The sequence below is a fragment of the Aspergillus lucknowensis genome (genome assembly GCF_044049455.1).
Source record: "Aspergillus lucknowensis strain CBS 449.75 chromosome Unknown BJX67scaffold_1, whole genome shotgun sequence".
In the NCBI taxonomy this organism is placed as follows: domain Eukaryota; kingdom Fungi; phylum Ascomycota; class Eurotiomycetes; order Eurotiales; family Aspergillaceae; genus Aspergillus; species Aspergillus lucknowensis.
Genome location: NW_027263545.1, coordinates 382,037 through 396,978, shown reverse-complemented (window position 1 = coordinate 396,978; position 14,942 = coordinate 382,037). Strand labels below are relative to the sequence as shown.

Sequence of the window (14,942 nt, the reverse complement as noted above, 5' to 3'; positions counted from 1 at the left end):
ACGCAGCACGGAATAAGGGCCAATGAAGTCATCCGGTCCTTGAAATAGAGAAGAGGTGCGCCGATGAAAACTTGGTGTACTAGAGGCTATCACCACTAACGGCCATTTGGGGCTGGGGGTGATGGCATCGCTGGATTATCGTAGACTCGCGACCAAAGTAGAGAATCTGGTGATCAAGAGACCACTGATCCCGATTTGGAGGGCAGGGAACCGCATTCTAGCCCCGAAGCGGTTAGGGACGCCGAATGATCTCGTTGCTGGCTATGGCTACTGCAATGTCACCGGTTCGGGCCTGATGGTCGTGGTACATCTGTGCTCGCGGAGGGTGGGCTGGGCTCGCTCTCGGTTTCGTCGAGATTAAGCTTTCCGAAGACAGCCTTCATATCACGTACGCTCTCTCTGAAATTATCGCGGGGGTTGTTTGTTCGCTCTTCGGTCATCTCGCGCACCTCGCGAATGATTATTGGGAACGCTTCGTCGTTCGGGAGCCACCAGTGGTTGATCTCTGGCAGCTGCCAGAGAGTTGCAAGACCAGCTCGGAGTTTCGGAGCAATCACATACCTGGGAAACCAAATTTGTTAGCTTGGATATTGGTCGAGACTCTCACGTCTAAGCTCACCCGTTTTGCTCCATGAGAGCGAAGGTCCTTCTGCTCCACTCACGATACTTGCCGTCACTCGGGAAAAACATGCTTGCCATCCCGATGCTGTTCTTAAACCCAAACATGTAACCCTTTTCCTTTTCAGGCCAGCGTTTAATCGCCTCGATCAATCGAGCCTGTTCAAGGCCCAGAGCTCTCAATTCCTCCATCGATCCCTGTTTTGTAGCCATGAGGAGCTGGAATTTGAACATGGCTTTCGTAGAGTAGTAGTCAATCCAAGCGAAATTGACATCCCAGAGTGGGCCGTAATGCAATCCACCAGGGACGTATGGATCGACGATATCGTCTCCCGTCAACGGTTTCCGATTAGGGTAGGTTTGAACGACGTATTCATTCGCAAATCGGCTCAGTATGTCTTTGACGCGCTCCAGGTTCCGCCCAAGCTGGTCGTTCCGCGCAAGGAAATCGCCGATCTCGATCATGCCGCGAGACAACTTGGCATACAGTGACGCCATCTCGAGGCCATAGCGGCGATTAATAGAGGAAGTCAAGGCCAGTTGTTTCTCGATATCATCCGGATGGTCGGTTGCCTCCTTGGCGTCATGCTCTTCCCGCGCTATATACCAATCTCGCCCTAGAACCATCTCATTCCCCGAAACCATACCAGCTACGACGTCAAACCGCGCGTACCACTCAAAAAGATGTCTATGGACATCATCGGAACTCGCTGATTCGGGTGTTAGAAGCTCGCGAATCAATACATGGGCAGCCTGGTAATGATCAATCAAATTGACCCAGTCTCCTACAAATTCCTAGATTTCATGAAAAGGTCGTTAGAACACATTCAATCAGAATAAGTAGAGAGATATCGACGCGGAGAACGAGGCAACAACATACCTCAAAAGTAGCAAGCACAAGGATTGTCGTTAAAGTTGCTTCACTATACGGCTCCCCAGAGCCTAAGGACATTCGCAAGAGTGACAAGGCCTTATTGTAATATTTAAGAAATGAATATAGTTTCTCACCCCCAGTTTGCACGCAATGATGGTAGGCGGAAAACCCCACAATCGCGTAGAGCAGAGGCTCATACTGCAAGGCATATTCCTCGAGAGTTTTGTTGACAAAGCTGGTGCTGCGGGGATGCAGGAAGTAATGTCGAAAGGTTATGGAGTCCCGGTGATAGGAGAGGTAAAAACGGATATCCTCGGGTAGGTGGGCGATATTGCGGTCCAGAACAGGTTCAAAAAAGTGAAAACCGACGCTGTCCGACCGCGCACTCAAGGACCCCAACCTTGACGAGTTCTCGGTCGAAGGAGAACTACTACTCTCTTTGCGACCGGGCGAGGGGTCTACGGCCGTAGTAGTCTGCTGTTTCGCTTGACGTCGCCGTAAAGATTGAGCACTTTGCTTTTTGAGGATCGCCTGCTTCGACCCAGCCGAAGTAGAGGGGGCCGTGGTGGGTGGCGATTGACGAGCACTTGAATCGGGTGTGCCTTCTATCTCCTCTTCGTCATCGGCGATGGGATCTAGAGCGCGGGTCTCCTCAGCGTCAACAGGGCCCAAAGAATCACTCTCATGGGATTGCGGATGAGAAGCTTTAGCCTTTGCTACGGAACGAGGCGCTGGTTTTGAAGCTGGCCCCGTTGTCGAGCCGGGGTAAACACATTCTCGATTACCCTTTCGGCATCTTTCGCACGTGGGACGGGCTTCATCGCATTTGATCCGGCGCGCTCGGCATGTGAAGCAGCCGCTCCGAGTCCGTTTATGCTTTTTCTGGTCTGGAAGTGGCTGTAGAAGTGACGGTGTGTTGGGGGTCGTTGGCGTAAAGGGAGCTGCTGGGATCTGATGATGCGGTAGTTGCTGCTGGACTGGAGTACTGTGCCAGAGCGCAACACCTTCCGAATACTGGGCCTGGCCCAAAAGCGAATATGCGGAGAGCGGGGGCGGCTCCTGGATGTAGCCCGTCATAGAGGATTGGGACGGGTGGAGGGGATCTGTCATGATGGAAAATGATAGCTAACTAGCATCGGGAAAATGGATGATGATGTAGAAGAACGAGGCCGTCATAAGCTGAAGAGAAGAGAGAGATGTGAATAGCTTAAGGCGAGTTGGAGTGAAGATGAGTATGCATGCTTGGCTCTGTGTGGAGTGGACGTGGTGGCGAGAGGGGAAGCGCAACAGGCGAGCGAAGGCAGAGGGGATGAGAAGAGAGAGTAGCGAATGGAGGGAGACAGAAGCTGAAGCTGGAGAGAGAGTCGGAGAGTTGACAATTGGGAGGGGGAGAAGGGAAGAGGAATGAATGGAGGTGAAGTTGTCGAGAACAAACGTTCAGATGCGAAGTCGAGGTCGAAGTTGGGGGCAGATCACCGGAAGGGGCAGGCCAAAAAGTCACAGCATCACCACCAGGTGCATTCTTATTGGAACCAAGCTCTGGCGATTTCTTAGTATTTCTGAGCTGTCCCCGCTATTTTTATACCATTAATATTATGGCATGGATTGCTCCTGGGTTTTAACTTTTCATTTTATTTTTGGGACGGTCTCCGATCGACCTTCTGGATCAGCGTGTCACCGGGGATCTTGTCCAGGCACATTCCTGAGGGAGTCTCAGCGTTGAAAACCGGCGTCTTCTGGCCCAGACAGCGACCTTGCTCGATCACCTGAATCAGAGGAGGAGTCGGTACGAGTAACCCACCCAAAGGGCACAAGAATTAGACAAACAGAGTCTGAGTGAGCCTGGGGATGGATTCTGCGAGCCTCCGAAGGGCCGAGATGGACTGCAGTGGAGGGGCAACTAACCACTTGAAAGAGTTAAGCCTCGTTGTCTGAGTGGGACTGACCAAATCGGCGGAGGCATCACATTCTGCGACTGGTTTCCCCCTCGGTGGGCGGGTTTCTGATTCGGCCTTTGGAATTTATGATGAAACAGCACAAGAGAGCCAAGAACCCAGCTCCCTGTTCATCTCCGCCTTTATCCAGAACTCCATTATTGCATTATGAGGTGCAACATATACTTTCGGCGCGGTGGGTCGTAACATGGCTGCCTCTGGTTGTCAAAGAAAGCAGTCAGCACAGACCACACAGTAGTTGAATCACCTGGGGACCATCATATGGAAACTGAAATGGTGCTAAGTGGGTCACACTGAGATCAGATTTGACGACTTTGACTTGGTCCAAGGACCTGAAATCTGGAGTCAAGAACGGGAGCCAAACCCGTTCGTCAACGCCCTTCCCGAGGGAAAAACTGATGGCGTCCTTCGAGGTCAAATCCTCATGGGGGTCGAACTTGTGCTGGCTGGCTGCGGGATCCCTGTGCAAATCACCACAGAAGCTGACAAATCCAGAGCATGGGGAAGCTTGTGACGTTGAAAGGGTCCAGCGTGAGTTTCTCCAACCCAGGAGTTGTGCAGTACTTCCTGCCTGGGATGCGCGAGGGCTGCCGAAAGGTTCGTCTGGCGAGTGGAGCGGCAAAGACCTGCCTCCATTGAGTCTCGCCTTTCCAAACTCAGAAAAATCACCACGCGGGAGGGCTTCGGAATTCAGCGGAATACCGATCTGTCTGTGGATTGTGAGCGGGAATTTATTGGCAGTTGCAAGTTGGAGGCTCCTGATCGGCATGCTGATTTGACAGCTCCAGTTCTCCATGCTAAGTTTTGTATTGAATCCTCTTGACTTCCTCTGAGTTTCGCTTCTTTTGCCTCAAAATGGCAGGTTTGTACCCAACCCTCACCAGTCCTTTATCTGCAGACCAACCGCAGCACAGACGTGGGAACTTCGTTCCTTGGGGCGGATAGGGAGTGGAGGAGCCTCCTCTTCCTGGGAAATTAAGATTCACGTTCAAGAACAGGATTCATCTTCGGGCAGGGGCCATGGCAGTCGTCCAGGATTTCTAGCTTGGTCTTAGCCTGTCAGCGGCCAATGACTCGACAAAGTTTAAAACGCCCTTGGGGATCCTCCAAAGAAAGGAAGCAGGAAAAGCACACTCTTGCCGCTGAATTCATCCGGCGCTCATGCTGCATGATTATCTGGAGAGTCGGACACTCACACCTTTGATGACAGTCGAAGAGCATGGTGGTCCTTGTCTGTTCCCAGAAGGAATCAATCCTTGTCAGTGATTTAAAAGGGCGGTTGTTGACTCCAAGCCCTAACGGCGAAGCGGGTTTAGCGCCATTTATCGGGGATTGCCGATAACTGAGCTTTGGCCTCAGCACATGAGAGCCTCTGGATTCTGAGCTTTCTCAGGCGAGTCATGAAACGGGCTTTGCTCTCTGTCGGCCGTTGACTCCTTCTTGGAGGGCAGATAGGATTCTCAATAATGGGCCTGGGTCTCCGAGGTGAGAGATGCTCACGATGGTTCGAACGTGTTTCCTCGGTGCTTCTCAAATCAAACCCGCCGGTCGGATCGTTATCCTTGTTGATATCTGGCCTCCAATTTGGTGGATGGTTCAGATGGTCCTTGACGGTGACCGGGATGATGGAGCCGGGAAAGACATCTTGGTTTCCTTTTTGATTCGGCGTGAGGGATCCACAAGCTTTAAAACCGGCGTGGCCTAATGTCCACACTTGCATTAGTACGCGGTAGCATGTCATCTTCTCTCCGCACTCTGAAGCGGGACCTGTTCTCGCCTTGAACAACGAACCTTTCAACTCCCAAGCTGACTGCTTCCTTCGAAAACTGGTTGGTGGTACTCGACAGTATCTATCCCGTCGCTCCGCGGCGGAATGAAGGGTCGTTCTCCTGGCTCGGATAGACGAGAGAGCCAACTGACGATCAAAGAATAAGAGGGAGTCACCAACTGCTCGTGTGACAGCGGTAAGAAATGAGAGCTTTAGCTTGTTGCGCAACCATGGGCCTGGTGCCTCCCCGGTGAAAAACAGGCTTTAAGGCTAGAATCGAGGATGTTGGCTAAGTCGCACCGGAAACGGGGTTGGTCATCCGTATCACCGCCGCCCGAGGACATCAACAATACCAGGAGTAGCACTCATACGCGGATGGGAGATTGCCTTACCCTCGCACAGGATCTGATACACTCTCATACTCGACTCCGCCGTTCAGCATGGCCGGATCGGAAAGAGGAAGCAGAAGGGTCGGCAGTGTCATCGACCCCGAGATAACACTATCTGGCAGCAGTTTAACACGCCGGCCATCAACATGACACCAGCTCCCCAGCACAGGTCAAGCTCTTTCATCATCTCAACGGAATACCGATCAAATCCCCCAAATAGAACAGCTTATGACTGGACTAGCAAGCTATAATACAAACTGGTGACATGGTGCCTATTCTCCTTCCAACAACTGTTTATTCTTTTGAATCTATGACCTCGTTCGCCGAATCTCCTCAATAGTCTTCTGTATCCCCTCAATCACCACCCCCCACTCAATCTCATGTACTTTCTGCTCAAAGGCATGGATGTCCTCATCAACCCCCCTAACGAACGGAATCTCCTGAACAAAAATCGGCATCCCCATATCCACCTCCGAAATCACATTATGAATCATCACACCCGTCTTCTCAATCTTCCCGTCTAACCACGCCTGATGAGCCCGCTCAATAGCATTCTAGAAATAAAGATAAGACAGCTTAGCAACCATTTATCCAGATAAAAATCACAGAGAGAGCCCGGACAGGGAGGGAGAGAACATAACATACCGCTCCATTAAACTCCCCCGGTAATGCCGGATGTAAATTCACAATCCTCACGCCCTTCTCCTCCAATGGCCTCAAAAAGCCCTCAGAGAGAACATGCATAAATCCTAGGCACGCAACAAGATCCGGCCTATCATCTAGTACGAGCCTCGCGAGTTCCGCATCATATTCCTCCCTTGCCCGCTGTATGCCCTCCGGTGTCGCAGGGTGTTGTTTCTTATACTTCACGAGGTTATGGTAGTGTGTTGGGATATCAGCGCGTTTCGCACGTTCCAGGCCAAAGGCGTCCTTGCGGTTTGAGATGACTCGAATGATTTTGGCGGGGAGGGTGGTGTTGTCGATTACGGCTTGGAGGTTCGTTCCTGAGCCGGAAATGAGGACTGTTAGGCGGATAGGGTCCATTTTGATTCTTCTATTTCCGTCCCAGCTTCTTCTCGCCTGGTTTTGGTGTGGCTGCAGAAGGGGAAACGTGTGGTATACCGAGAGGTGCGGATCGTGGCGAGGTTGGTTAGCGCTCTGTCCTTGACGGTTACTATTCAATAATTTAATCGACGATATAATTGCCTGCTTCCGAAAGAGTCAATGGGCTGATTTCCTGTATTACATATGCTTATATCAAGCAGCAAACCTCTCCGTTTCTCTCGACGTGGGGCGGATTGGCTGAGTCATCAACTCCGCGGGTGGGGTGCGCGGTGGTCAATGATGTCGCTGCTCGAGGCTCTGGAGTAGGTGCAGAGCAGGCAAAAAAGGTATGTAGTGAGTTTCCTGTAAGACGGGTGTAATGATCATATTCAACTATGTGAAAACGCTCTATGTGACTGGTGGAAAGAATACAGTAGCATGCTAAAAGCTCCCTCCAAGATATGATACCAAAGTAAACACTTGAGATAACTATAGACGTCAAGTCTCTGAGCAGCCCAGCTGATTCAACCCGACATCTGGCCTCGACGGCGAACAGCGACTTAACCGGTATCCCGATCCCGATGACCAAAACTAGAACAGAGCAGTGCAGCAATGGATATCCGAAGTGAAAAAAAAGAGAGGTGCAAAGAGAAGTAAGACTGCTGGGAATAAGCGCCATGCTAAATTCGACTGAGAAGCTCGAGTCTTCGTATGAACAATACGGTCGTCAAATAGAATACGTCTAAATGGTTGCTGTGCGTGGCGATTCTGAAGGTTCAACGTTTCGCTTTTCGGCAACACCTTGACCCCTACATAGCGGGCAGGAATTGCGACCCGTTGTCAACCACTAAAGATATGTCAGCTTGTGCTAATTATGCGATGAGCGGGGCTTGGGAAATGCCGTACCTGATCGATGCAATCCCGGTGATACAGATGCTGACATTTATTTAGCTGCCGAAGCTCCTCTGCCGCTTCCAAGTCACTGAGGCAGATCAAACAGCGCTCGCCCTCGGATATTTGAATTGTCCCAGCACCATCAACGGCTTCTGCAACCAGGGAGCCACCATATTCTACCACGCGGAACAACCCCCCGGCAGAACTCAAATCTTCCTGAGTAGCCACAGGCGGCTTGGCAGGGCCTAGAAGTGACGATAGTAAGACCATATCCTCGTACGTCGGGTTCTGGATGAAAAATCAGCACGTGTTTACTTTGATGACAATTTGCGGTACTTACGTCAGTAAACAAGCTCGGCGCAGCAAATGCCGGGTGGTTTTCCGAAAGGTTAGTGCCGACAACATAGATCAACCAGCTTCTGCCGCTTGGTGGCACATGGTTATCGGGCTCCACAACACCATTCCGCCTGGCAGCTCCAGAACCCAACTGTTCACGGTGGCGGGCAAACTCAGAATCGCTTCGGCGTCGCTGACGAGACGTATTGACGTGGATACCGTCATCTGAGGATTCCATTGTAGGCTGTATGGAACGATTCTCATTGAGTTGTGGGAGAATGTTGGGTGGAATTGCGGACGTAGTCGATAGCCGCCGACTCGGGGTCGAAGCGCCTGACGACACCGCTGAGAGTCCCGGTTCCGCCGGAGTGGATGGGGGTGGATGGGGTCCAGGAGGGCTCTCCGAAATGACTGAAGGAAGTGAAGATGGTGGGCCGCGGCTTCCTGCATCAGAAAGCCTCCGCGACGAGTTTGAGTGCCCCAGCTGTGACGGAACATCCTCATTGTTGGTTGGTACGCCAATACTGCCAGGAGCAGCGCGGCCGGATGTAGTCCCGGGGCGTGATCCAACGCGCGGTGAGAAACCCCCAGGTGATAAGAACGGAAGTCGAAGTAAGGCGTCTAGGCCAGGAAGCGCCGCAGGTTGTTGGTCACTAGCGGGGCCATTTCCAGAGGGGACGGACCTAACTCCAACCACAACAAGCGTAACGGTCCGGCCTTCGGGGCCATCCACGGGATTATCAAGATCCATTTCATCACCATTATTCCCAGGAGTATCCGAGTCTGCGGTTGAGCGATTAGATGTATCGGACTGGCGAGGACTGTCCGTATTAGCGAATCGGAAAACCCTCATGAAATTCACCGGAGTTGGAGTTCCATCGTCTTCTGCCGCGTTAGGTGCATCGCCTGGAGCTGGCTGTCCCGACGTGGCACGCTGTAAACTCTGTATGAAACTCTCGAGAGAGCCGTCCAGGCCATCATTACCCAATGCCTGTATATTGGGCAGTGACGGGCCAGTTCCGCCAGAAAGTTGGGCAGCAATGGCAGCAGCGGCGAGCTGAAGCACGCGCGACAGGGGGGTCTGTTCGTCTCGGCGCAAAGCTCTCGACGGTCGTGCCCGTAACAGACTGGGGAAACGTCGCGCGCTCGCCTGGTTTTGTGAGGACTGCGCGGTTATAGGGGATGCGGGTCGTGGGTTTCCTATTGCGGGCTCGACAGAATCGAGTTCATGAGGAGAATTAAGATCCATGCGAGTGTCCATGGTCCCTGGATGAGGAATAAAGCCAACGGAATCAGAAGGGTGGAACTGATAGGAGCTCTCGGCTGTTTGGTCCGGAGGCATATCCGACGTGGGTTGACCGAACATTTGCGTAATCGGGCCTGATAAAGAGTGACCAACACGGCGCAGCCGAGCACTTCGCCGCCACGATGTCCATCCAGGTTCAGTTGGGCTCTCCGTCGATGAGTTAGAAGAGTTGCTGGGGTAGCCGACATTGGAGCCCATCGCCGCATCACTTCGTGGAATGAAGTATGGCCCGCGAACCGAGCGCCTTCTATTGACACCTCTCGTGCTTAGAGAGGTAAAAGGGCTGAATCGGCTGCTACTTTGGTTGACTTCCGACCTTGGTATGGTCCTTGAAACAATTCCATGTCGATGAGCGTGGCCTTCAGCGGGAGTTTCTTCTTCGCTATTAAGAAGCCCGCGGATGACGGAATTAGGTAAGATCCTGGATCCCAATCTGGACATCGTAGACTGCCTTCTTGCGGCTAATCGAGCCAGGATCGCCGATCGGTATTCCCGCTGGCTAGCTTCATATTGCGATCCGGTCTCTTCTTGGATACTTCCCATTTGCCTCGAATGTCTCGATAGGTCACTGGATGGCATGATCGTCGACTGCCACGGATCACCCGGAGAAGGCGTCTGTCCGGCCATTGAAATTTGCACATCGCTATTCTCCGTTTCCTGCTCAACCTGGGGTCCGATGCCCCCCGTCTGCTCCATATTCTGCCCGTTATTCATGTCTTCATCCCTATTACGGCTATGGATTCTCGGAGAAGGTATGACGGGCTCGGCGGGGTTGTGTTGGCGTTGATCTCTTTGCGTAGATGAAGACTGTCCCATAGTAACAGAAACGACAGGTCGGGCGAGGCGAGGCGATGGGAGTTTATAAACCGCCTATTGCCATCCGCACGTAGATGACTAACATCATGTCGAGCATTAGTAAGAGCACAATTGTGGACGGCCAATATATCGATAATAGTCAACAAAGAGACAGTCAAGTATGTTAGAAAGGTGCCCAAATACTCGAGACTGCACCCTTAACGACATCACCAGGATCAAATATACCAAGGCAGTTTTCGGACGAGCGAAACAGCCGCACCTCGAGACGCACTTACCATCGGACAACTCGAGCTTGGTAATATCCGGGGACGCCGAAACTCCTTCTCCTCTCAAAATGGTTCGAAAATTCCTATTCCTTGTCGGCTTGGGCTCGGAAGTAAGGCAGCAGGCCGCGCAGCCTTTTGGGCCTTCAGCTGTCTGCGCACGCGCGTGACGCTCAAGGCTGCGGCGGCTGCGGTTGAATTGAGAAAGCCACTAATAAGCCACGGTTTGGGGAGTAGATAACGATCGAGTACTACTTCTATGAGTGGGCGATGGAGCGACGGAGGGATGAACAGACGGCAAGCGCCAGCTGTCGATCAGCGCTCCGCAAGGTCGGCGGACACACGTGTTGTCGGAAATCGACACGACAACGATGAGAAAGTGGTAAGGAGCAAGGCAGAGATCGGTGGAAAAAAAGAGGAAGGCGTCAAAGAGACGATGGGGAGGAGGGGTTGGAACAGGAGAAGAAATGAGGAGATGGATGCTGATGGCAGATGATGTGACGGAGATGGTGGAGGCAGATCCATCCATGAGCGATAACCTTGCTCCTTTTGGACAACCACTGGCAAGTGGTACAAGGTGATTACAGCCATACCATGTTGTATTACGAAGTATTTCTCTGATCCAGTTTCAGCCCGGGTCTGAAGACTTGGGAGTCAATCTATGTGGCATGATTCACATGAGAAAGACAAACAGCTTCAGAAGAACCAGGACCATAAGAAAGACTGCCACAGCATCAAAGACACTGGATTTGGTGGCAGTTTCTGCTGGTACTTTTGGTTCGTGGCTTATATGGTATTAGTAATTACCAGCATGTAAGTTAAAAACAGTCATACCTGGTCTGTTGGCGCACTAGGACTCTTTTGACCACGTTCCTGATGATCAGGTGACAGAGTTTCGGTTCTTCATGAATTAATACAGTCACATTGAGTGCAAGTTGCCTTCCAAGTGGGTGCCTTCGACGAGAACATCATTTGCAGACTTGACTTTTGCGAAAAGTTACAATCTTCTTTACTACTCACTCCCTTTCCGTTGTTCTGACCCTACTTGCCTCCTGCAAAAGGATACATGGACTAAGAAACAAAAGAAGAATCATATTCTGCTTTGCCTTCAAGCTACAACTCCATGCAGATCCCCTAACCTGGAAGTCCCCAGGGGAAGTGTTACTGCTTCCTGAGGGATCCTTTAGGAGGTCCCGATGGCGTTTGTTCCCTCGGCATCAGCCTTCGCCTTGCCACTTCCCCTATGGCAACAAAGTTCCAGTGTTCGTGTTGCCAAATATGAATATAGAAAGCGCAAGCGGTATGATTCTGGGGAAGGTGACAGCGAGGATAGTAATGATGATAACGATGGTCGGGCTACGGATGTCGTTTCAGAGCTAGGAGTCTCTGCACCTTCTGTGATCTTGTCGCCTGACGAAGCGCACCAGCGTCGGGTTGCTGGTCTCAGTCCTGACGAGGAATTGCCTCGTGGACATTTCCCACATGGTGCGATCAAAGAGGGGAGTCGAAAGGTGAATAACCGTCATTCAATTCTAAAGCAGCTGTCATCTCTTTCGCCTCCTATCTATGCTCCTCAGTCTGCCGCATACCAGGGGAATATTCGGCTCCACCACCTCGCGGTTCTTACGTCCATACTTCATCGGTGTCTTCTTGACGGCGACTTTATCCGTGCGGGCCGGGCATGGGGTCTGATTATCCGCGAGAAGTTCAGCGGTCACTCAATCGACGTGCGTACAGAAGACCGGTGGGGAATTGGTGCCGAGATCCTGCTACGAAAAAGCTGTCAAAGTTCTCGCGACTTACCTGAGGGTCACGGTTTTCCCAGACAATATTTCACAAGGAAAGGCTTTGAGGACGCCAAACTGTACTATGAGACGCTCATCGTCGAACATCCCTATCAGAAGACGATGCCTAATGCTATAAGCCCACTGCACTTTTACCCGGCTATGTTCGGTCTCTGGATATACGCCACGCAGGAAGAGAGCATATCAGCGCGGAGGCAACTCGAGGGAAGAGACCCGAAATCATTCAGAGACACCTCGGGCGACGAGGATGTCGGGTCTGACTCTGATAGTAGTAATTATTGGCGAACGAAATATCACAGTCTCGCGGCTAGCATCAGAGCAAACGAATTGACCGAGGCTCAGAAGATTGCCGCAAGGGTAGACGAGATTATTGCATCGCCGCCATATTCGGATAGTCCGGAATTGCTTGAGCTACGGAGTATGGTCTCCCTGTGGATTGCCGACCTACTTGTGTCCAGCTTACCTGCTAGAGAAAACAACGAAGGAAATCACGAAGATATCGATGACAGGAGCAGCATTTATGACAGCGACAATGATTTTATGTCCACAGAAACGCAACCGGACTCCATCCAAGCCAGACGAGCGCGGAGACTAGCCATGGAGAAAAGGCAGACCGAACTGGAGAAGTCGCAAGAGTTCATGGAAAAGGCTCGCCGGCGGAAGCAAGGAGTTACTTCTAAACTCGAAAACTTGCATATCGACGACGACCAGATTTCCCTTCACGCTATCGAGCCCTATTGATTTTTTCTCGGATACATGTAAAATATCAAACCGTGCTTAGCGCCCAGTACCAAAGTATACATAGTAGTGCTGTACTATTTGTAACAAAAAAAAACTTGCATATTCACCAGGGCGGGGATCGGAGATCTACCAGCTGAAAATAATCACAGTCTTCCATGCTTGAGATAATAAAATGACAACCAGACAACACAAATGATTTTCCTCATATCATTGCGCTGCTGGAGCTGGCGTTTGAGCATGAGGTAAGCTCGGCGTGCCTGAGGATCCAAGGTTCCCAACGCGACACCATGCCTGAACAACTCCAGCAATGAGTTCTCCCTCCCCAACCTGGGAAACCATCCACAAGAGGCCAATTGGAACGCACGCAATACTTTGCCATCAAACTCATCCATCCAATAACTCAGTCCTGCATATTTCGCCAAATCTTTTAGGCTCCCCCCATCCAGCTTCGGTCTTCTAACCATGGGTGTGGGGGACTATGTGCACTCGAAAGAAAACCGCCAGCACCAGCCTCGCGCAAATGAATCATCGAATCAATCAAGACAGGCCCTGGCTGAGCAAGCACGGGTCGAGGTGCCTGCCACAACTCTGGTTGCGCCTGTACCGATATCCGCCAACCGACACCGTCCAGTAGAGCCGTATGCCTCGCAGTTTCATGAACCCCTGGAGGGTCAGGCAGACAAACGTGCACACAAGGACGCGTTCGACACAGATGTAGAGGGGATCGACGAATCAACTATTGCCGCAACAAGTGTAATTGGCGTTGATGAAATTCAATACCGCTTTTCGCCTTCCACGAATGCGAATGCTCAGCAGGTGGATATCGCCCAGCATCCACCACAGGCGTCGCCATCGCCGTCGCCGCCGCGTAATCTGCGCAACGCTCGTCGTATCCATGACTCCAAGTGGTACGAGGGGTTAGGGGATCGTGCTCTGAAATCTGCTGGATTCGACTTGGACGAAGTCGACGATGCAAGCCAGCTCACTTCTGCGGCTGGCGACGACGAACAATCGAATGATACAGATGATCAACGCTACGTACCTAGATACAGTGCCGTTGATGAGCCTCTCAGCAGACGCCTCCAGAGTTTCTGGACCGCTAGCCGGAATACCTATCAATCGACCGATATGGGTGCACACGTGGAGCCCTCAAAAAATCCGTCATATATTCCGGTCCCATCTGCCCCGAAGGCTCTCCCTGCCAGCAGCAGTAAGAAAGTGATGCTTACGCGAAGCATGACTACCACTCCGAGGACTAGATTCAGTCCCCCCAAACCATCTCTCCTCGATCAGCTGGATTTAACCCCGACGCGGCGCAGTCCCAACCTCACCAGAACCCAATCTCGAAAGGAGAGAGAGAGAGATAGGGAGACGAGCAAAGCGGTTGGCATCCCCCGAAATGCGGAAGAAGGCTTGGGCCTATTCAAGGAGGACGCCGTCCGTCCAGACAGTATGCAGTCCCTTAACGTATTCGACATGACGAATTTCGACGATCTTGAAAACGACTCCTCAATGAACGACCCATTCTCACGGCGCACCTCTATAAGGCGAAACGGGACAGACACATCCAATACCAAGAAACGCCACCTCGAGCCCGATTACCCACCCGAAATCCTATGTACAAAGTCCTTCGCGGAACTACAAGCGGAACCCTTCGACAAAACGCCCACTCCCAACGTGAAAGAAACTGAGCCGCAGCTTCCTGTTGAGAAAGAAAAGGATGAAGATAAAGTCTCGTTTCTTCTGCGACTCTCCGAGAACGAGCGCGCGGAGTATTTCGCCAAACTCTCGGTGAATGAATGGGAGGAGCATGGCGACCTTCTGATCGAACGGTTTAGCAAGATGATGTCGAAGATGAAGGAGTTGCGTCATGCGCGCAGGAAAACAGCGTCTATTTTTGAGGCTGAGATTAAGAGAAGAAACGAGCTGGTCGAGGAGCAGTCCGCTGAGCTTGCCTCGAAATTTGAGGAGATGAGGGCTGGTGGTGCTGAGGTGTTGCGTGGGCGTTCGCCCTAAGAGTGTCTCTTTCTCTGAGATTCCGCTTTCCCCCATTTCATATTTGATCATGATTACGACTACACCATCCACGCCTGAGTGTAGGAATGGAATCTCTCGGCTATGCTGGAGAACTAT

The 14,942-nt window shown here is 51.7% G+C and overlaps 4 protein-coding genes across 4 annotated transcripts; 1 reads left to right on the top strand and 3 right to left on the bottom strand.

The window, feature by feature from the left end:
• Window positions 1-19: 19 nt before the first annotated feature.
• Window positions 20-2,751, bottom strand: BJX67DRAFT_5104 (Zn(II)2Cys6 transcription factor). Its single transcript, XM_071035102.1, has 3 exons — window positions 1,499-2,751; window positions 620-1,413; window positions 20-561 (listed from the first exon to the last, which is right to left on the bottom strand). The coding sequence occupies exons 1-3, from the start codon at window positions 2,600-2,602 to the stop codon at window positions 279-281; spliced, it is 2,181 nt and encodes a 726-aa protein (XP_070891353.1). The 5' UTR covers window positions 2,603-2,751; the 3' UTR covers window positions 20-278.
• Window positions 2,752-3,373: 622 nt separating this feature from the next.
• Window positions 3,374-4,501, bottom strand: BJX67DRAFT_5102 (uncharacterized protein). Its single transcript, XM_071035101.1, has one exon. It carries the CDS (start codon window positions 4,241-4,243, stop codon window positions 3,665-3,667), a length of 579 nt encoding a protein of 192 aa, XP_070891352.1. The 5' UTR covers window positions 4,244-4,501; the 3' UTR covers window positions 3,374-3,664.
• Window positions 4,502-5,912: 1,411 nt separating this feature from the next.
• On the bottom strand, window positions 5,913-10,000 carry BJX67DRAFT_369062 (formyl transferase-domain-containing protein; the record flags this gene model as incomplete). Its single annotated transcript, XM_071030709.1, has 4 exons — window positions 5,913-6,158; window positions 6,250-6,762; window positions 7,555-7,830; window positions 7,883-10,000. 4 exons carry the CDS (start codon window positions 9,998-10,000, stop codon window positions 5,913-5,915), a joined length of 3,153 nt encoding a protein of 1,050 aa, XP_070891351.1.
• Window positions 10,001-11,459: 1,459 nt separating this feature from the next.
• BJX67DRAFT_369061 (extracellular mutant protein 11-domain-containing protein) lies at window positions 11,460-14,825 on the top strand (the record flags this gene model as incomplete). The annotated part of the gene is made up of 2 exons (XM_071030708.1): window positions 11,460-12,737; window positions 13,314-14,825. 2 exons carry the CDS (start codon window positions 11,460-11,462, stop codon window positions 14,823-14,825), a joined length of 2,790 nt encoding a protein of 929 aa, XP_070891350.1.
• Between the last annotated feature and the right edge of the window lie 117 nt (window positions 14,826-14,942).